The sequence below is a fragment of the Planococcus citri genome, chromosome 4, assembly GCF_950023065.1.
Source record: "Planococcus citri chromosome 4, ihPlaCitr1.1, whole genome shotgun sequence".
NCBI classification, from domain to species: Eukaryota; Metazoa; Arthropoda; class Insecta; order Hemiptera; family Pseudococcidae; genus Planococcus; species Planococcus citri.
The window spans coordinates 49,545,189-49,568,864 of NC_088680.1; the positions used below are offsets into that span (position 1 = coordinate 49,545,189).

At 33.4% G+C, this 23,676-nt stretch overlaps 1 protein-coding gene across 2 annotated transcripts in view; it reads left to right on the forward strand.

Annotated features, from left to right (window-relative positions):
* LOC135846022 (uncharacterized) overlaps nucleotides 1–23,676 on the forward strand; it is a 231,593-nt gene that overhangs the window by 116,718 nt on the left and 91,199 nt on the right. For both annotated transcript variants that reach the window (XM_065364970.1, XM_065364971.1), the window contains exon 4: nucleotides 16,403–16,513. In XM_065364970.1, the coding sequence (XP_065221042.1) occupies nucleotides 16,403–16,513 (111 nt within the window). The remainder of the gene's footprint in view (nucleotides 1–16,402; nucleotides 16,514–23,676) is intronic.

Consider the following 23,676-nt stretch of genomic DNA (forward strand, 5'->3'; position numbering starts at 1 on the left):
GTCGTATACAAATTAATTTCGAATAGACTCGTTGAAACGATAAAGTTAGTAAAAGAACTCTCAACTAAGTTGATTACTGAAATGAAAGCAACTTTCAACTTTCAAAAATCAGCTGGGGGCTCAAAAAGTGCTCAAAACGGTTCGGAATCGTTTCCAATCGATTTTATTCGGGGGGGGGGGGAGGTTGAAAATGGGATGCATACCAAATTTAAGTTTTCTAGATCAATTTGGTAAGATTTTGATTTTTGGCATTATCGCTAAACTCAACCAAACGTAATTTCACTTTCAGTTGGCAATGTCCAAGATGAAGTTTTCAATTTTAAATTCGATCAGAATTTTTGGTTTCATTCTCATTTTTTTGATAAAATTTTCAGAATTTTCAATTTCATTTTCGGTTTTTGATTTCATTTCCAGTTTTAAATTTTACTTTCACAATTTTCGGTTTCATTTTCAGTTTTTCATTTCAATTGTAGTTTTTTTAATTGCGTTTTTAGTTTCTAATTTTTAGAATTTTCAGTTTTTGACTTCATTTTCTGTTTTCAATTTCACTTTCACAGTTTCTGGTTTCACTTTCTTCAATTTTCTTTTCAATTATTCATTTTTTCAGTGTTTTTATTGAGTTTTTAGTTTTTGATCTAATTTTAGAATTTCAGTTTCATTTCCGGTTTTCAATTTTATTTTCAATTTTTGATCTAATTTTCAGAATTTCAATTTCATTTTTATTTCAGTTTCAGCTTTATAAATTTTGTACGTATAATAGATAATAATTTTCAAAATATTCAATTTTATTTTCAGGTTTCAATTTTTCTTTCACAGTTTTTGGTTTCAATTTTAGTTTTTAATTTTATTTTCAGTTTTCCGTTCACTTGAACAGTTTTTAATTTTAATTTTAGTTTTTGTATTTTTATTAAGTTTTCATTTTTTGATTTAATTTTCAAACTGTTGATCTAATTTTTAAAATTTTTCAATGCATTTTTAATTTTTGATCCAATTTTTAGAATTTATAATTTTATTTCTGTTTTTTAATTCAATTTCCAATTTAGATTTTATTTTCACTGTTTTTGGTTACATTTTTAGTTTTTAGTCTAATTTTCAGTTTTTGATTTCAATTTTTGTTTTTCATTGAGTTTTCAGTTTTTGGCTTTTGGTTTTCAACTTTATTTCCAGTTTTCAATTTCACTTTCACAGATTTCAGTTTCTCATTTTATTTTCTGTTTTTGATTTCAATTCTTGTTTTTCACTGAGTTTTCAGTTTTTCGACTTTTGGTTTTCAATTTTACTTTCATTGTTTTCAGTTTCAGTTTTATTTTTTCATTTTATTTTTCAATTCTTGGTGTTAGTTTTTAAATTTTTACTTTCACAGTTTTCAGTTTCATTTTCAGCTTCTCATTTAATTTCAATTTTTTGTTTCAATTTTAATTGCATGCTGAAATTTTACTTTTTGGTTTCATTTTTAGTTTTCAGTCTACTGTAAATTCTCATAATTTTCAATTTAATTTTTGGTTTTTGATTTTATTTTCAGTTTTTAATTTCAATTTCGCAGTTTTTGGTTTTATTTTTAGAGCTTTCTATTTAACTTTCAGTATTTTCAATCTCTTTTCAGATTTTTTATTTTTTTTACAGAGTGTATTTCAGTTGCATTTCCTGAGTTTATGGTTTTACTTTCAGTTTTTGAATTCTTGGTTTTCAATTGTTTTCTAAGTTTTCAGTTCAATCTCCAAAATTTCCAATTTTACTTTCAATTTTAAATTTCATGATCAGTTTTCGATTTAATTCTAAGAATTCTCAATTTCATTTTCAGTTTGGCATTTCATTTTTAAAGTTTAAGCTAACAAAACCAAATTTTTGTTCTCATCTTCGTCCTCTTGGGAAGCGTGCAATTAAAATTCAATGCCAAACAGAAATTTTAAGCATGAATGTTTGTACTTGAGTACCTACCTATTTACAGAATTTAATTTGTTTATATTAGCTGAAATAGGCAATATTGATGAAAGAACCACCAGCTGCAAATTGCTAGTACGAAATTTATCGTTAATTAAACACGACTCGATTGCGTTATACCTACTTACCATAGCTCGAGCACTTTGGAAATTTCCAGTTGAACGATTCGATAAAAATACAAACAATTTGCAATTCACTGCGTAAACTTACCGATAAGCATTTCGAGCCACGCTAAGGTAATCCGAAATAAAAATATTGTTCATTAAACGACATAAACAAGTCGCGATCCCCTTTTAAAAAATATTTTTCACAAATATTTTGGCGCAATTTTCATCACACCTCTTGTGTGACGTGCGTGTGCAGCAGCCTTGCTAATGCAATGAAATCGTCAACGAAGCAATAAGCCCCGATGAAAGAAATAAATGAAAAACTTTCACCCCTCGTTAAGGTTTTATTGTTAAGGCTGCAAATTCGATTTTTTTTCTCGCGCCCAAAACAGCTTATTTTTTTTTACTTCTAAGACCGAAAATCTCGTCTTATATTCTCAATACGGTGGGTTTCTTTCGAGATTTGGCTTGGCACTTGCTTATACAGTATAAGAACAACGATTGGTGAAGAATTTGCGTATGTGTGAAGAGGTCTTTATTCGTGGGTATTGAATGGTGACAAATTATCGAAAATGGCAATGGGTGTAAAGAAAGCATTCGTATGTTTGTATTTTCGTACGAGTACGTTGCTGGGAAATTGAAATGTTTTTAAGAGAAAACTGAAAAGTTCAAGGAACTTTTGGATTCTCCTTTCAAAGGTTTGTGAGGTTTACCATACGTACTCGTGTCGTGTTCGTATATATAGCGAAGATGTCAAATTAGTAAACGAAAAGTGTCAACGTAAGAGAAATTACTCGTATTACGATGTCAGGAGAAGATTTCTACCAAAATTTGTAGAACGTAATTTCACCGTAGAAAATTATATTTCAAGTGAGAGAAAGAAAGAATACAATTTTTAATTTGTTTTTCCATTCTGGAAATGACCAAAAATTTGAAATGTTAGGCACCTCCACAACCCGCCCTCCCTGCCCTTGAGAAAAGACTAGAATAATTCTGAAAGAAAATTCATATACTTAGTTGAATAATTATAATTGAGTGGTTCATTTCATCAATATTTACAGTGGAATAACTTATCTAACCAAAACAATAAGTTGAGTCAATTTAGAGAGAAAGGCACAAGTGGCCTAACAATAACTAACAGAAAAATACTGAGCACATTTTAACTTTCAAAGTAACCAAATATATAACAGGCAAAATAATATCTTCATTTTTATTCGCAATTCATGACATCCCAACAAGTAACAACTCCAACAAGAGATGAAATATTTTACTTCAATTAAGTTCCAGAGGATACAACTTTTTAATGGGTCTAGTAGGTAATAATACTCGTACCTGTTTTAATTCCAACATTGGGTGAATAAATATTCCCATCTTTACTAACATTGAGTTGATCAATAACACCCAATCTCCATTTTCCCCTTGAGGCATCTTCTTCTATTAATACTTTTTACATAAGTTGGATAAGTACTAAAGCCCAAAACAAGGTTGTTAGCTGTTACAATGACATAGCCGAAAACTGTTAATGATACTGTTAGTAACAGGTTTTTATTATCAGAAAATTATTCACATTGTTTTCTGAAACGATGTCGTTGTTAAAACTGTTGGTATTGGTATTGCTTTTGGATACCGACTCACACACACACCCCCGTGCTCATATATTTGTGTGCGCAACCATTCATGTATTCATACAACAGATACAGATTTCTTTGCTGATGCGTAAATGATACTAAAAATAAAAATAACCGTTTTATAAAAACCAACTGTAACAACTAACAAGTTTCGGATTCATTTTGCGATACTGATTGCCAACCAGTATTGATTTCAAGTGATGCAGTGGCTTGTTATAACTAAGTACATCACTAACGTCATTGTTCCGTGCTCTGATAAGTACCTAATCTTTATACCACATAGTCCAAAACAATAGGGATTCAACAAGGCAACCGTCGCACTAGGAAATAGTAGTCAAATTCAATAGAACTAACAAAAGGTCATGTTATTATCTGCAATTTTGACAACATTATGGGCCATATTTATAAATGTTACTTAGGAACTGCTCAGCTAAGTAGCAGATTTCTTTTCAATTTTTCTAGCTAAGAAATTAAAAATTTCATATTTTAAAAATAATAAATGAAATAATATACCTATGAATACTTTAGGATCCAGTCTCTCAATTTAATGATAGATCCACGTTCAAAAATTCAATCATGACTGGAAAATTAACTTTAAAAATCATTACTTAGCCAAGCAATTCCTTAGAGCCAGTAGCACAATGCATGGTTTAAATTTTGGTTTAGCTGAACTTAGTTTAAATTAGTGGTGTCAAAAATATCGATAGTATCGATACTTGGCTGTATTCGATACTTATCGATACTTTTTGAGCGAGTATCAAATACAAAATTTCGTTAAAATTTAGCAAAAATGGTGCAAAATATCGTTTAAACTTCCTCAAAATGCAAGTAAAAGCATAAAAAAACAAAAATACCAAAAACTGTTCAAATTTTTGCGAAATTCCAGCTGTTGTCAAACTGTCACTGCAGTTTTCATTTTTTCCTCTGGGCCATGGCCCATGGTGATAAAAAAAACACCAGCAAAAGTGTGAAAAATTGGGAGTTTCGATAGTATCGATACTTATCAATACTTTTGGAGAATCATTTGATACTAATTGATACATTTTTTCGAAGATACTTGACACCACTAGTTTAAATCTTGAACCAGGTTCAACTTCTGTAGCTTTGCACAACATTAGTTCAGGTTTAGATTAACTAATCCTTTGATTTCGCATCATTTAACCAAATTTTGTCGCAAATAATTTGTTGGTTATGTCTGTGATATCAATGTTTTGGAGTGATTTTTGATTGCACATTTTTAATGATTAGAAATATCTTACAATTGGAAACAAAGTTCTAATTTTTGAATTACGTAATTTAAAAAAAATAAATATTTCTGAAGGAATAGTTGACTAGATTTAATTTTTTTGCTGCAGGAAATTAATTTGTTTGAGGTAAAATGTCCAATTTTGAACAATACCGAGTCATCAAATTTTTCAGTATGGTGGTGCTGTGATTTGAGATTTTACATTCTAAGTTGGTATTATTTGAAGTTATCACTTTACATTTGCAAAATAATCAGTAATCACACAACTTAAAACAACCAATGAACACACACCAATTTGTTAATCCTAGGTTAACCTCCACAAATTGTCGAGTTAAGTAAAACCTAGTTTAAACTGTAAAAACAGTTTAATCATCCATTACGCTACACTGCATTTTAGTTAAACAAGAGTTAACCTACAACTCTGGTTTTAACCTGCATTGTGCTACTTGCTGTAATGTCTGAACCTACAACTCTGGTTTTAACCTGCATTGTGCTACTTGCTGTAATGTCTGTAAATACGATCCTACATTCCAATGTTTATCCCGAGACCTTTTATCAGCCAATCAGAAACAAAGCAACACTAGCGCAGAGCACCTCTGTCAAATTCCTATTGTAGAACCTTTTTACATGAATTCCAAATGTTGAATAATTCAGATCTTGTATTGTTGTATTGGTTCCCTCGGTGGTGTAGTAGGTAGAGCCGCGGACCTCCGTTCACGAGGTACCCGGTTCAAACCCAGCTACAGAGGCAAGCTTGTGCGTGTAATTAAAAATCTTTCGTGCAATTATCAACATTACACGCCAAGTACCCAGGGACTACCAGCTTAGCCGAGCTAACAGATAATGCACGCCATCTGTTAGCAGAATCAAAAAGCTGAAACTGGTTCGAGCGTCTATAGAGGTCAACACTGAGGAGCTCAGGGTCTCTAAACTACCCGGCTAGCTCCAAGGTGCTTGTGTAGATGTCACTAGAAAGCAACAGGAAACTACTAGTGGAAGCTCGAAACAACGTCGATTCCCCAGAATAATCACAGTGGCAATAGGCATTCGCCTCACCCTGTTAGGCACAAAAATGCGATTTCCAATGTCCTGTAAAGGACACGGAACCACGACGACGACGATTGTTGTATTAACAACATCCAATTCATTGTCAACTGAAATGTTACTTTGATTACAAATCAAATGAGCTGGAGAAATGACATCCTCGAGATCACCAGACACACAAGTGAGCAGCCTTGAGTTAAATACATTTTCAATTTCTTTTAAAGTTGTTTTCCTATTTTCAAAATTGAGCATGCCAAAGACAGACTTTTTGATACATATCTTCACTGACAAAATCAAATGTTTGTAGACACCTCCTACTCAGGGAGCATTTTCAGGAATAAACTTACATTCGATATTGTTTTCGAGCAGGAAAGAAACAAATTCATTGTTCCTTCTTGAATTTTCTCTTCAAACGTTATCAAATGAATGATTTAAATTCTTTAAATTGTGCAGCATTATCAGAATTGATCTTTTCAGGCATGTTTCTCAACGAAATACATACATATAACCAGTGAAATGATATCTACTTTTATTTTTATTTATGTGCGATTTGCTACCCCCTTCCTCCTACCGCTGATATTTTACTTCCTTAAGCAATTTGGGCTTCGATTCCATCTTCTTTTGTACAATTCATCCAAAGTTCATTGGTGTTCGTTCACTTAGTGGACTAATGGCCAAAAAAACGCTCGAATCATCGTTTACTAATTAACAAACATCTCACACAGACCTACATCAACGCCACCTACATTCTTTCTCATTTGAGCGGAAACACGAGGCCAAATCATACCCACAGACACAAATACGATCTACATTCGACACTTTGAACGAACTTGCGAGGGATTTTAGAAGAAATAAAATAAAATGAAACAAACGCAGCGACGAAATATTAAAATAATGGTTGATAATTTGATAACGTACGCATCAACCATGAACCCGTTCTCACGTTCTGACGAAGATACATACTCGTACATAAGCGCTTCGATATATGTGCCTAGCTACAATACCTTCAGTAGGTATGTAGAATGCATTTGGTATTCGTATCGTGTCTACGTATATATTGTGACAAGGTACAAAGTTTAAGTCGAAAAATGTGCTGATTTATACCGCAACCTATGACGGGCTACATGTTGAATTTTTTCTCCAGCTTGGGCTTTTTTTTCTCCTCTCTAAACCAGGAAACTATTTTAACGGTGTAATCGTGAGAAACTGAAACTCGACACGTTTTTCCTATTAATTCGCAAATGTAGGTACTGTTGCGTGCTCGCTTTTAAAATACTCGTAATATTTTCATTTACCGCCGTGTAATTTAATTGTGTTAATTACACTCGCCGCGAGTGAAAAAGCCGCTATGGTATCTTCGTCGATTCTCTTCCCTTCTCCCCTTCATCGTAGGTCTTAAATTCTGAAAAAACAACCGTGACCGTTCAAAGCTTCGATATTAAACGCAATTGACAACTTTCGAGATGTTTACCTCCCTATTTTTTAATTTCTTTTATCAAACGACGACCACACTGATAAAGCGAGGGAGGAACGACCCCTACATCGCGAGTTTTTTTTCATCAATTTAGTTACGCCTGTCAAATACCAAACTAGACTTACACATACACATGTGTACGAGTAGATCTTACGAATAGATTGTGTCAAGTTGTAATCATCGTATATAAGCTTAATATGACGAAAGACGATCCGCACAATGAAAAAAAATCTCAGTTAAATTAACCAAATAAGGGTGTTCTTTTCCAAAAGAATGAAATTAATCCACGTTGCGATACACTCTTAATAAAAAAAAGGAGAGCTATTTTCAGCGCTGTAAAAAAAAGGGGGAACTCGACTCGCCGAAAATTAACTCGTAAAACGGACGAGAAAATTCTTGCCAGTAAATTCGAAGTGAAAAAAAAACGAAAAACGACAGTTTTAATATCCTATTTGCAAAAGATACGTACCAATGCGAGTATAACAAAGGCAAAGGCTAAAAGCTGAACCGGTGTAACAAGAGTAGGAGAAAATTTTTACAAAAGCCAAAGTGACGAAGAGTTTTCGAGTGTTTCTCGCTGTCATGTTGGGCTGAATTAAATTCCAAATGTCGGCGAATTCTTTCACACAAATCAGACGCTTGCGCTTTGTAATTAGCAAAATGAAAAGGGCTGCAGAAATTAATAGCGTGTTCGTCTCTCAGTCGTACTGTAGTACTGAAAAGATGACCCTTTCTGAAAAGCCTCTGCTAATAAGAGTCGACGACACGATTGTTTCCGAAACTACAAAAAAAAGTGCGTTCTTGTTTGGTACGCTTAATCTGAAGATACCGGATAATTCGAGAGTTGTTTTGAAGTTGAAATGTGCCCGAGTTTGTTTATTTTTGCATTTTTTTTCGGAATGAAATCCTTTCAAGTTGCATTTTTAAGTATTTCAGGGTGAGGAAAAATTTGATGGAGGGAGTTTGAAAATTTTTACAGTGAAAGACAAATTCAAATTGTTACATTATTTGACAAATTCGAAAAAAAGTTTCTGCATTAAGGTTTTCAGCCTCAAACTAGGAATTGGGTCTTTTCAGAGAGGACTGGACATAAGAATTGTTTCGGTAGGTAATTATTGTGCGAGACTAGCTAACAATTTGAGGAATACTTTGAGTGTCTCTAAAAAAATTCTGAGTTCGGAAATCAAAAATTAAACTTATTTGTGGAATAGGTTAATTTTCAACTTTTTTTCAAAATTGTATGACGATGAAAAAATTTGTAAATAGCTCTCAAGAAGACAGGGTAGAAATATCTGGTTCTTTGAATCAATATTTCAACCCCCTCCCCTCCTCCCTTCTTCCTATCATTTTTCATCGCTCCTTATGGCTCAATCAGCGTTCAAAGTTGATCAACTTGAAAATTGTTCAGAATTTTTATGCAATATTTTCTCGTATACTGAAAAATCAAAATTTTATTTTTGAAAAAATTTTAATTCGTCTTTAAAAAAGTGATGAGTTGAAAATTAAAAAAAATATATATAAAATAAAATTTGAAAAAAATCGAAATGGTTTGAAAAATATTAAAATTAGCTTACTTAAATTCCTTTTAATGCTTCTTATCATCTTTCTGTCAAATTTTTTTCTATTGATTCTCGCCTTCTTATGATTGACAAATTTTGGCATTCCATTTTTTCAGAATTTAAGTTGGAGGGAAGGCATGCTCAACAATTATGTCGGTTAACCCCCCCCCCTACTCAAATATTGAATTTTGTGAAAAAATGTACATATTTTGAAAGTTATGCCTTGTCCTGAAATGATTTGAAGAATTTTAAATTAGCTTAAATTGCTTTTTTATGCTTGGTTATCATTTTTCTGTCATACTCGTACTTGGAAATTTTCTGTTGACTCTCTCCTTTTTATGATTGACAAATGGCATTAGGTACATTTTTTCAAAAATTTCAATGTTCAAGTTGGAGGGAAGGCAGGGTCAACGATTTTGAAGGTCACCCCCCCTACTCCTACTCAAATATTATATTTTATGAAAAAATGAATTTTGAAAGTTCTATCATTATCTTGCTTGCCAGAACCATTATGCATTATTAAATTTTTTATTTATTTTTATCCTCTTCTTGTACAGAATTTTTTTTATTTTTTTAAAAATTATTTCTAGAGCACCAGTAACGTAAAATTGAAAGAAAAAAAACAGAAATTAGAAAAAATGTTGACGCTCTCTCCTAAATTATATACTTACCTAACATTTGAAAAAATGTGGTGTTGTTTTTAGTCAAATTCTGTAATTTTCCATTCATTCTATCCTTCTTGCGGATTTTAAATTATTTCTTTGATGTGGAATCGAAAGAAAACAACAACAAAAATTTCACCACCTCTTTTCTCCCCCCCCCTCCACTCGAAAAAATGTGAAAATTTCTTGTTTTTTCTAATAAAATGGAGGGAAAATCTAAAAAATTTTGATTTTTCAATTGATTTAATTTTTTTAATTTTTTTTTTCAAGTGTCTAGGTATTGAAAAAATTTGAAAAAATTGATTCACCCAACTCCTTTCTACCAAAAATTAAATATCAAAAGAATATTCTGCTGAAGTGCTGTACCTACTTAGGTCCTGTTTCTTCATGTTGTTCTGTTTTTTAGACACATCTTGAAAATTTTCAATTTAAGCTCTCATGATTTTTCAAAAAATTTATATTTGTTTCAAATGAGTTTTTGAAATTAAAAATTTTTCAAATTGAATTGGAAAACAGTTCAATTAAATGAAGTTGAAAACTGAACTTGATATTTTTGAAAAAAAAGTAATTTGGAAAACCTGGGGAATCAAATTATAATAAATTATTATCAGTTGGGAGAATTTTTGCCCACTTAGCAGTTCGAAGGAGACATAGAGCATTATTTATTATCTCAAATCTGTGATTTTTTTTAGCACCAGACCAACATTATTTTCTGTAAAAAAATATTTCCCTCTCGGCTCGAAACAAATTTCGTCAATCTGTGGTACCCCACACCTTTCCGAACGTGTTACCAAACTGTACTTACGTCGTTAAGATGAAATGAAAATATCTGGAAAATAATTTTTTGCAATTTAATTAACCATTAAAAATAATTAATTCAATTAAGCGTCGCATTAAAAACGATTTGAGTCGCTGAAGTGTACACATCGTATAAAAACGATGGTAAACGAACGACGTCGTCGTCGTAGTCGTATAGTCTTTGAGGAGAGAACTCATTGGAACTCGAAACGTTGGCGGAATATCAACGAAGCTACATAAATAAATCGATTTCACCCGCTTTGAATTTTCCAAAATAAAGACGCTCACGGTTTCCTTAACTAAATTGAGAAAAAGATTAACGTACTCGGAGGCGTGCTTGAAAGAAAGAAAAAAAACCGTTTTAAACTTCGCTTAACCTAACGCATGATAAAATGGTGTATTTTGTATAGTTAGTTGGTACACTTGCGAAAGTAATTATAAAATTTTACACTCGTCTGTACCATACAGACGAGCTTATAAAAGGTAGTCGAACAGACGCGTCCACGTCCAGTGCGTAGATTGAAACTACACATCGTAATTGAATACTATACAATTATCTTCCCTTATGCACTTCTTCCCCTCATCGACTCGTGTTGTGCCCGGACTTGATGCCGCATACCCAAAGACAATATTGTTGTTTGGTATCTCCCTGGAGACGTAAGAGTGCTGCAAAACCGTTTGCAAGAAGTGTAACAGTATAGGGTTCATTTTTTCGTACTCGATATGGGATGAGGACATAGGAGGATAGTGTGGCGTTAGATTTTACGAGTCGTTTTAAAAGCCTCTCTCGTATCCTTTCAATTAGTCGTCGAGAATTTTATTTCCATTTTAATAGCTCGTCCGGCCATGTTTCCAGTACATTGTTGGTAAACTGATTATGTAACAATTTAATGGACGATTAATACATACAGTTTGGGAACCAATTAGTGTAATAGTTATTGCGACGAATTCCGGATTCGGAGTAGAAATTGGAGATAAGAAGCGACCCCCATTGAATTGGATGAATTGCTGGGTAAAATGGACCCGTCAATTTTGAATAAATAAGTAGGTATAATGTGAGATCGATGAGGCAATTTTGAAGTTGTTGAAATTGAGTGGAAAACGCAGAAATAGTATTCCCAGGGAAAATAGGCGAAATGGCCCTGTTCCCAGATTTGGAAAATTATGATGGATTATTGCTGGGTACCTCCAAAAAAAATTTTCCAGCGTAATTTCCATCCTTCTACCCACTCTCCTTGGACAGAATAGCCAGAAAACGTGTTTTTTGTAAAAAAAATCGATATCGATGAGTAGTGGGGAGAAAATGCTGGTACCACGGGGAATATAGAGGGAAAGCATGGTCCTCTCAACTCGATTTTTTCAAAAAATTTATCGTAGTGGTGGGGGTAAAATTGACAAAAGAAAACTTTGAACCGTCACAGCTCCGGATTGAAGGGTTGGGCACAAAAACTGATTCCGCTAAAATGTGTCTTGTTACAAGTACTTTCTTCCTACCAATCCATAAAATTAAAATTTTGTCTACAAAAGGCTTATTTGCAAAAAAAAAAACAGAAAAATACGTGTTTTTCACAGGAATTTTCGAAATTTTAGCTAGGTACTAACAAAGTTTTTGGGTCATTAACAATCCTCAAAATTGAAATAGGTGCAATAATTGCCACAGAACCAAATTACTCAACCACCAGGACATCTCAGCGAGAAACCCAAGTTAACCGGAACTGTAACATCATCAGCAGTCAGCGCAAACTTAAATTCATCTCAAAGTACCTCGCAGCACCCTCTCTAAACGTATCAAGGGAAAAGGAATACGCGTAGGTAACTCAATCGTAAAAAAAAGTGAAACCCTTCGCCAGCTTAAAAAATACTCAGTACCGAAAGACAGGTAGGCATTTGGCATCGTTTGGTGATTAATGGTGAAACGTTTATATCTTAAAAAGTTCGTTTAGCTTACATCGTTTCGTTTATTTTCTCTTGACTGGATGCCGTTATCAGTGAATTTTCACATCGTAAATGCCTTTTAAGAACTTCTGCGTAGCGGTGTTTTTAAGACAACGTACATAGCAATAGGAAGGGAATGAAACGAGAAAAATAAATGAGTAAATTTAGTAGATATTTCGCAAGGTTTTCATTTCGTGCGCCTTTTACGGGGCTCTTATATCAGTTACAAGAAACCGAGCGAGAGAAAAAAAAAGGTTCAATTTGACGTTTATTGTATACACACGTAAGCAAGGCTATACTTTTGCTTCGGCCTTTTGGTCCAAAAAGTACCCAGATCTAGATAAATTTACAAATATTTCAGGTATGGTGGAAACTGGAGGAGTGTTTTCGTTAAAATTCTACGTCTTATAGCTTCGGTATTAATAATTACACGCTTTTGAAATACAAAATAGATGACTAAAGAGTCGAACAAAAACTCACAAAATAGGGCATCATCTTTCGAATACGAAAAATATATAGGTGAACTGTATTCATCGCAGTATTTCCTGATATCTTTATTATTATACGTGGTGATTGCCTAGCTCGTCAACGTCATATTATACTCTAGCATCGCACAGTCTACTTAATCCGGATTAAATATCCTTTAAAAATAATGGAAAAAAATCTCTCGGTGTTTTTCATTATCCTTATTTCGCAGACTGCATATCGCACGTAGTAATCAATATGTCGGTACTACTATGTACATGGTTATAGGTACGTGGTGAATTATACATCATCAGCGCAGCGAGACAATACGTTTCCGACACGATGGCTACTGTTATATCAACGACGAGGTACCGTTATTATTACGAAGTTTGAAAATCTACTCGTCGATGTCGTCTTTACCGGTACTTGACAGCGTGGTGTTAAAGGTAGAGTTGGCGATTTTACAAAGTTGCCATTTCCATTGATATCTCGTTTTGCAACTCATCACGATGCGACGACTTGAGAAATTATCGCAGGTCGCCATTGCCGCGTACTTGTCATCTTAAACATACATAAATTCCATCGGGTTTACCTACTCGACAAGGCAATATGTCCGAGAGTTCAATGAGTCTGGTATATCGATAAGTAGTAGGAGAGGGGAAGAGTTGACTAATATGGACAACCATTTTCAAAATTGTCAACATTTTCTGCTTTGTAAAAACATATGAACGTACCTTATGAGTTTAGTTTACGTTTTTTTCTGTTTTACTGGCAAAAATACATCTACCAACACAATCGATAGAGAATTCACAGAAATTTTGAAAAAACGTCCAAAAATACGCCATAAGCTAAAACTTCAAAATTTCGAAATTTTTAACGAATTTTAAAAAATTTAAAATTTGGATTTTCCTTTATAAAAAAAATCAAAAATCAAAAATCGACCAAACCGAAATGGAAGTTTGTATATATCTATCATATTTTTGACGTACACATTGATTGATGCTGGTTTAGAATCTCTCTAGAGCCTCCAGCGTATTTTCAGATGGGAATCTCTTGAACTTGCATTCTTTGATATGAACTATAAACGAAGCTAGATCGAAAGAGAATGTTCTGAAACTTCTGCTACCAAAATTAAAGACGTCAAGGTTCATTTTTAGCCTTTACAGAGTGATTTGGAGTTTCTAGAGAAAATTGAGAAATTACTGGAGGTTCCAAAAACGGGCCAACGAGCCTTTCAGGATAAGATAAGTGAAATCCGTACTTTCTCCAATTTTGACGAAACTTACCTAAAATGTTAGTTTGTATGTAAAACCATCTCAAATTTTTTTTGAGTAGACCCCCCTCCCCACCCCAACTTGAGAAATGTGTCCACATGTGCTCAAAATTCAAAATCCTCGTTCTCCGGAGGGGGTCCAAAATTTTTGAAACTTTTACAGAAAATAGTCTCTAGATAGATGCGTGTGTGAAATGTTTTTCAAAAAAATTTTCATGTTTAGAAGCTTTTTTGGAGGGGGGGGGAGGTTGATTTCAAAAATTTGTAGAAAAAAACGAGGAATTGAAGGAGTTAGGTATTCACATCGCTTCAATTTTCTCATAAAACATTTTCTTGATGAAAAAGTTTAGAAATCGTTTCTTATTGAGTTTTTTAACAAATTTTCTAATTGTCAAAAATCCGCCAAAAATCTAAAAATTAACTTCATCGGCTCTAATTTTGTTCAAATCGAAGAGTACAAGTTTATATGGTTCTCTTGTAAATCAAATAATTTGATGAAGATATTCAACTTTTAATCATATACTATGTGCCTACTTAAACATTTTTAAAAATTCATCAATTTTTTAGGCTTTTTGACGCTTCTCTCACTTCCAGAAACCTAATTTTAAACTTTTTTTCTGAAATTTCATGGCATTAAGAAAAAATTGTTGAGGAGAGACTTTGAAAAAATAAGATAATAATAATAGTGCTCATGCAATAAGGGCACAAAGTTTGACGATTTTAAAATTTTTTAAAATTTTCAAGCATAAATTTTTTTATTTGAAAAAAAAAAATGAAAACTGAATGAAAATCTTCCTATTTGATGTTAAGTATAAAAATGTTGAATTTTATTTTCAAGAAATTATCAAAAATGTGAAAAAATTGTCAAATATTGCATTATTTGAAAAATTTTGCTGTGCCAACCCCTTTCTTCGCCAGCCGAAATTTCGAATCGATTCGCGACTTGACTTTTTTATTTTCCCTCAAAAAAATGTCTATTCTTTTCACGGCAAACTGGCTATGCAATTCTATTAACACAAATTATAGCGATGTGTTTTCTTGAATGCAGGAAATTCGTGAATTGTTTGTTTGTAAGTTGAATTTTATATAGATAATTAAATTTTTCGTTTTTTAGAAGGGGGAAAGGGTGATTATGATTCAATGAATTTTCTCGTGATAACTTCAAATGCATATTTTGTGGTGATTTATAGAATGAATTCTTCGGTGGTGATCTGATTTGAATTTTTTTTTATTGTGATTGCTAAGTAATGAATTTTTTTCATAATATTTTTCAACAAATTTTTCCTCGATAATTTCGGATTTCAAATGAGTTTTTAACGGCGAATTCGTCTGATTTTTTCTCTGGGGGGGAGGGGAGGGGGATATTAATGATTGTTTTCGCGATTTCAAGTACATTTTTTCGTGGTGATTTTGCTGATTTACCCACTTGGGAATTTTTTTGTGATGATCTCGAATGCATTTGTTTCAGTAATTTTTAATGAATTTTTTTTAATAGTGATTTTTAGAAAGCATTTATTTGGCGGAGATTTGTATTTCAATTTTCAATTTAATGAGGAACTTTTCGTTTGCGATTTTGAATTAATTTTTTCGTACAATATCTACCCAATTTTTAGTAGCATTTTTTTTTTGGTAATTTTTAGGGTAAATTTACCAGTTGTGATTTAGAAACACCTCTTTTTACCTACGAGTACTAAATGAATCCATCCTCCTAAAAAAAAAATTTCCAGAGCAATTTGTTAGATCTCATTTCGCAAATTCTATCGCAATTGCATTGCATAAGTATACTGCATGATTGCTTTTATAGAACGAGTGTTGTATGCGTTGAGCTATGTAGAGACCTAGGTAGGTGTATTGGTTCGTTAACGAATGAAATATACATTTGATAGTATAAAAAGTAAAGCGCTGAGCGAATAGAAGCGAACTAAAACGGAAATGGAAACAATCCATCATTTATAGAAAAACGGAAGATTTTACTACTTTTTTCTTTGTATTCTTGCCCCGAATGAAAAGTTTCACTCGAAAATACACGAGAATTTATTATCGTGCTGGTAAAAAAAAAAGAAAGAAAAAATCTAGAAAAAAGGAAACAGATAAAATCGCAAAGGGAACGCTTTCGAGGGCTAAAAAACTTTAATTTACCTAATGGTATGCTCGTTTTTTTTCTCATGTTAAGCCTGTAAAAGGGTAAACACAATATATATATAAATAATATTGATGAAATTCATCGATGATCGAGTATTCTACATTTTTCTTTTGATTTTTCTGCGCAGGAATGTTTGGAATCACGTATAGCAGAATTGGAAAAATCGCTGGAAGCTGAAAGGAAACTAGTTCAAAGGGAGAAGCTAACAGTGGCGAGGTTGCAAAGGCAATTATCGAGGGTAAGTGACCGAATTAAATTTCGCTGATTACCTTTTACCATAATAATATTAAAAACCACCACTATGGAGTCTTTTTCCGGGTTTAGTTTTTCGTCCGCGGTCTTCGCATCGTCGACGAATTTCGTGTTATTAATTTCTTATTTAACGCTTGAAATATGCGGCGATGAATTTCATCAGCTAATTCGACGACTCTCTCGATGAAGCTGAATTAGCTATTTAAATCTTTTTGCCAACGATTATTTTCATTTGCATTGGTGAAATGGTGACGAAGACGAAGACGAGCGCACGCGCCAAGGTGGAGAAAATTAATTTCAAATTGAATTACCCCCTCGAACACCTCACTTGTCTCGAGCTCAAATATAAGATGATATTTATTACAAACAAAGTCCGCCAGTTTGAAATTTATGATACGAGAGCTAGTCGTACTCGTAAATTTTAAATATGCGTTCAACGTTCGTCGATAGAGTCTATAATTTGACGATGAATTAATGAGAAATTCAAATTGGTCTGCCCACGAAGAGGGGCAGAGAGACGCGAGAACTCGACGGCGTGTTCGCGACTGATAGTGGTGGTTTTGTTTTGCGGTTATTAGGGTCATTTGGAAATTAAACGGTGCATATGGATGATCGAATTTATCAGGTTTTTTCCCTCTCGCATCTCTGCAACTTATGCTACGGGTATAGTAAAGAGTTTAGTGTCGTATAATTTAAAGGAATCGGTTGTATTAGAGAGCGTGGGTGTAATACTGGAGACTGCAGTTTAAACGCGATAAGGCGCGGTGGGGATTTCCTCGTTTGAATTATTTAATAGATTTTTCTTGGCTGCTGGAAACCGAGCCTATGACTTATTAATTTTTTAATATAAATTAATGAATTGCGTCGAGTCAGCTAAATGAACCACATAATGAAGCGTTGCATCGTATTGCATTGGTCTTCGCGCGTCTTGGTTCGTCTTCATTCGTTTCATCACTGTTTCTCAAAACTCATGTTATATGTAAGTGAGCTTAAGTACATATTTAGATAGAAAAAAACACTCACGCATGAAGATAGATTTTTCTTCAAATACAAATCTTTTACGAACAAATTTAGTCATTTTTTTTGAAACATTTGTATAGCAATTGATCTGTTTACAATCGAATCGAATCATTTACAAACGATTGGTGATTCAAACGAATCAATTAATTTACAATTGTTGATTGATTCGGTTTTTGTGAACCTACTAATATTGAAAGAGAATTGATCTGTTTTCAAGCGAAGTGAATCGAATCGAATCGAATCATTCACAACCGATTGGAGATTGCACTAATTGACTGATTTTTAGGTGAATCATTCGTGAACAAATTGAATAATTTTCGGTGAATCATTCGCGAACGAATTGATTCGTATGAGTGACTCGTTCTTGAACGAATTGATTCATATAAGTGACTCGTTCGCGAACGAATTGATTCGTATGAATGACTCGTTCGCGAACGAATCGATTTATAAATTATTTCAGGGTGTCTAACACTCCTATTTATCCTATATATCCTATAAAAGTCCTTTTATTTGCCTATGACACCTTTTTGTCCTTTTAGTGTCCTATTTTTCAACAATTGTATCCAAAAGTCCTATTTTTTTCCAATATGACTTTTTCAAATTTTCAATATTTCCCACTTTCTTTCCGGAATTTTGAACTTGTAGAAAAGAGCTGATTTGTCGACTTTTGTAGAACTTGAATCACACATTTTTGAGAGCTTCTGCCCTCGCTTCGCTCGGGCTATTTGCTTTTCCTTTTCCCAATATGTAAATTATTGTTCAAATTCAAGAAATGTTCAAAGTTTGAATCAGAAAGATAAACTCCTCCTTCTTTACCAAATTACCGATTTCTTTTTACTTCTCAGCAAAACATGAATTTTTGAAAACTTTTAGCCTTGTTTCACAGGTTTATTTGCTTTTCTTTTCTTTTTGTTGAATTGGGGTGTTGAATCATCATTTTTAAATTTTAAGATTTTGTAGCAAAATATAGGTAACTTATCACTCAAAAAAACATCGTTTTTATACCTCTCAAAATACTGAATTTCTAAAGCTTTTGCCCTCGCTTCGCTCGGGCCCGTTAGCTTTACATTTTCAGAAAAAATCATAATTCAAATTTTAAAATTTTGAAGCAAAACATTTGAAAAATTTGTGTTTTTTTCAAATTTTCCATTAATTTTTTTACATTTTTTAAAAATTTGTTAGTTTGAAACAAGTTTTTTATTCACCAAATTTCATTACATTGACAAGAACCTAAATATGTACATCAAAAATTGTAATGATAAATTTACCTTTTCGACGTACGCTTGCTTGAAAATAATCTTGGGATGTTTGAAGGCATTGGATAAGCGAAAAATTTGAATGTAAAGTTTTGCCTCGCCCACTGCATGCCTCTCCCCCTCTTGAAAAATACCAAGTGTTCAAAAACTGTCCTGTTAAAAGTCCCGCTAAAATTCCTGTCGCTAAAAACTTGAATAAAAATTTTGACCCCCCCCCCCCCAATACATTACAAAATTCCACAGTAATGCTGGAAAAATGACCTGCTGAAAGTCCTGCTAAAAGTCCTATAAAAGTCCTATTTTTTCATTTTGAAATTTTGTTAGACACCCTGTATTTACTTGATTTTTAGTTAACCATTCGCGAACGAATTGAATAATTTTTGGCGAATCATTCGCGACCGAATTGATTCGTATGAGTGACTCGTTCGCGAATGAATCGATTTATTTACTTGATTTTTGGTGAATCATTCGCGAACAAATTGAATAATTTTTGATGAATCATTCGCGACCGAATTGATTCGTATAAGTGACTCGTTCGCGAACGAATATATTCGTATAAATGACTTGTTCGCAAACGAATTAATTCGTATAAGTGACTCATTCGCGAACGAATCGATTCATTTGCCTAATTTTAGGCGAATCATTCGCGAACGAATTGAATAATTTTTGGTGAATCATTCGCGACCGAATTGATTCGTATAAGTGACTCGTTCGCGAACGAATCGATTCATTTGCCTAATCGGTGAAGCATTCGCGAACGAATTGAATAATTTTTGGTGAATCATTCATGAACGATTTGATTCATAAATTGAAGGATTTGTCAATTCGTTCGTGAATGGCTCTTTCAAAAAATTAATCAATTTGTTCATGAATGATTCCCTTGAATAAATTTATACTCTCAAGAACAATTCACCGAGAATTGAATCAATTTATACGTAAATAATTCGTTTGAAAATAGATTCACGTACTTGTTGTTGTTAATAAACGATACGTTAGGAATGGTGGAGGCTTTGTGAGATATCAAGTTTCATCGAAATCGATTCAGCCCGTCGCCGTTTTCTAGGTATTGAGTTTTAAAATTGAAAAAAAATTCGCTCGATAAACTTGGAAGCTTTGAGCTTTTGGAACTTGATGGTAGCATAGATGTGAAATTTCAAATTTAATCAAAATCGGTACAATGTGTTAATTAATTTATTCGTACTTAATTTTTTAGAAACCCTTTGGAAAGTCAAAAATGCATTATGAAAATCTCAAACGATTTAAAAATGCATTGTTCTTGTTTTTTGAAAAATTTATTTTAAAAATTACAAAAAAAAATTACCAAAATATACCTACCTACCTACCTACCTACCTACCTACTCCAAAAAACTGATTTCAAGTCATCACAAAAAAAATTCCAAATTGCATTACTACCAAAAAGTGTATTATTATAAATGAGTAAATCTTTCTTTATCTACCTAAATTACTTAGGTAGGTACCACGAAAAAAATGTATTTAAAATCACAAATCAAAATCATTCATTTATTCTCCCCCCTCCCCCCAAAATGAATAACAAGAAGAAGCATTAGAATATTCTTAAATTAAACATTTTTACACCATTTGAAATCGAAAATTTATTTGGAATCACAGGAATCACCTTCAATCAATAAAGATTCGCTTAAAAATCGACACTAACAATTATTTAAAATCCTCAAAAAAATTCTGAATTGCAAAAAAATTGAAATTCAAAAAATCACCATCGCTACAAAAAAGTTAAAATAATTTCTGCTCAATTTTTGTGAGAAATTGCTGGATTTATTTCAGTCATTGGTGTTAATTACTTAACCGAAATTCTGTGATGATTTTTTCCCCTCAATTAAGTAAGTATAAGATACTAGGGGGCTCTGCCCCCACCCAACCCCCATACTCGTTCCTCGGGCTTCGCTCTTGGGGACTGTGCCCCCAAACCCCCTTCCCTCTTGGCCCTTTTCTCTCTCAGAACTCGCTTCTTCAAAGTTGACCTAAAGTCCCTTTCCTTACAACTTACTAAGCAAAACGAATAATTAAAAAGAAAAATACTCGGCTGAGAATTATAAGTTGGATTTTTTGTTTACTATTATCTTCATGATGAATAAAATGCTTAGCAAATTAGAAATATTCGGCCGAGAAATTTGAAGTTCAAAATTAAAATTGTTCAAAATAATGTTTTTTGATTTTTAATTTTTCATGCTTAAACTAAAAAATTTTGAATTCAAAATGTTTTATAACATATCTACACGTCATAAGGAAGATTTTATAACAAAAATGAGCAAAATCGGTCCAGTTTTCATTATAATTTAGAGGAGGGGGCCCAAAAGTTGGTTTTTGGAGCATATCTCCCCCTCTATGGGACCAAATTGGTTCAAATTTTGGAATTCGATTCAAAATACAATTTGTAAGAAAGTGTATTTCCAAAAAATTTTTATGTTGATTTTAGCCCCCTTTTCCCCAAATTTGGGGCCCTTAAATTCAAAATTTGGGCTTCGCTATATTTTTCGCATCAAGTACTCGTCGAGGGCTTTCTATTAAAAAAAAATGAGCTTCCTAGGTATAATTGGGGCTAAATGAGAGCCTGGTGAACTTTTTTGCTTGTAGCTGTATACTATAGATAGACTAAGACTATAGATTAATTTCTCTAGCATTCCCGATTCAAACACTTCTCCAAAACTTAATTAAACGAGGAATTTCAAAAATTGGATAAAAATTTCCCCAACATTTCTGTGACTCCGAAAAATAAACATACACAATCATTTAAACTCAAGTTTACCTGCTTGTAACGATTTACCTATTTTTTCGTCTCGTAAGCCACATTACCAATTACAATTGCAATTACTTCGCTGTGACCATGGTACCTTATCGTTTCGCATATCGTGCTCGTTAATGCGTGAAATTCATACTAAAAAATATAAAAAAATGCACAAATAATTAGATTAAAAAGTTGAAAAAGAAAAAGATAATTCTTATAGTCTAATAATAACATTGACCTAATTCATAGCTGATAGTGTTCATAATACAGCATGTTGAACTGAGGGATGACGGAGGAAGGTAAATTCGCGCAAAATGATGCTAAATAATTGACCAGTGATAATTATATAAAATATTACCTCGCTTTCGGTGTCCATGCTTTGTGGTAGGTATTGTCGTCGGTGATATCTATGCAAAGCCCGGATCCATTATCATGGCTGGATAGGTTGGTTAGGTTAGGTTAGTGCATGTAGCGGGTTCGTATTAATTCTGCGATAAGACGCGAACGACAGCAACCTCAAATTATACCTTGTATCGTCGTTCGTCGCGTATTATACATAATCGCGCTAATGAGACAGTACTCGGTTTATCGCCCCCTTTCCACCTCTCCCCCTATAGTGATGTGGATATGAGCTGTACACATTATGTAGGTACCTATATCTACAGTATATGGTTCTAAATGAGAGAAACTTTTCGCCTGCCTGGTATTATATGCGAAGAAAAGAGTAAGAGAGCAGGGAACTGCGTCGCCCTGCGCCGGTATATAAAAACAGCCAACGATAGAGGAATAATGAGGAGCATCGTAATAATAAATAGTATACTCGAGCTAAATGCATGAATACTTTAAAATTTCACAAAAGAGCAGGATAACGCAGCGAGCTATTTTGAAGGGGCTGGGATACCGGGGCAGGGAGCCTCGTATAAGTGTTTTGAGAAATCTGAACGTATATAGCTGGTGGCTAAAAGCATCGTCGTCTATTGTTCTCGGTGTTCGTCTTTTTTTCCTCCCTTCCCTCCTCTCTCTCTCTCGCACTGTGTACCAACTTTATATGCTCCTTTTTCTCTTCCTTAGGTTACAGTTTTTTTCCACTTCGTTTTTAGCGTTTTCGCGTTGATGGAAGAGAGAAACTTTCACGAAATGCACGATGAGAAAAGGGTTAAATGTTGGAAAACGAGAGCGACGCAATTGGAATTTCGTTGTTTTCGTTTTCCATACAGCGTTATGTGTTGTAGTATGTATGTACATGTACACTGTACAGCGTACGCGTTGCTCATTTTTGAAATTATTACACGCCTTCCTTGTTCATTCTCTTCTCCAGAGTCGAGTAAGCATATTTGTTTACTATATATTTTTGCCGAGAAGAGTAGTCCCTTATCTGTAATAAATGTAACCAGCGTGAAAAACTATAGACGATGAGGCGAATCTACCAACCCAACCAGACCCGAAGAATCCTTAATTCGTTGGCTTTCAGCACGATTCGCATGTTTCGAAGTAACTACAAAGGGTATTAATGTTGATAATGCGTCCATTTAATTGCCTTTACGTTGATGAGCATATTAGGGTGGGTTTTATATATTGAAAGATGCTATGATCCCTCTCTTAATACTCGTACCTACCCGGAAATTATACTCGTAATATCGAGTATCTATCGAAAATATTTCAAACGATCAAAGTAATTATTTCAAATCATAGTCACGTAAATAGGTTAGGTTACCATCGTTTGATTACTTTTATCAAAATCTTCGAGCTTTGGGCAATATGCTCGACAATAATGCAATCTCTATTCCTTTGTTTGATTTGAAAATAGGGTAAAAGTTGTACAGAAAAATTGCATGCTTCTTTCACAAAAAATGAAATAATGGCGCAGCAGATGTGTTTTTATTCGAGTGCCGAATTTTCTTCTCAAAAATTTGTTGTTTTCATTTCGTTTTTTGGGCTGTATTGAAATTTTCTAAAAATTTATGGGAAGACCCAAAGCGAGAATTGGCCCCCACTTCACACGGAATGACCCACCACCCTCATAGAATCCTCAGATATGCGTCTTGAGAATTTTGACTCCACAACTTCTTCCTTTTGCTTTTTAGTCGGAAAAATTGCATCAATTTTTGA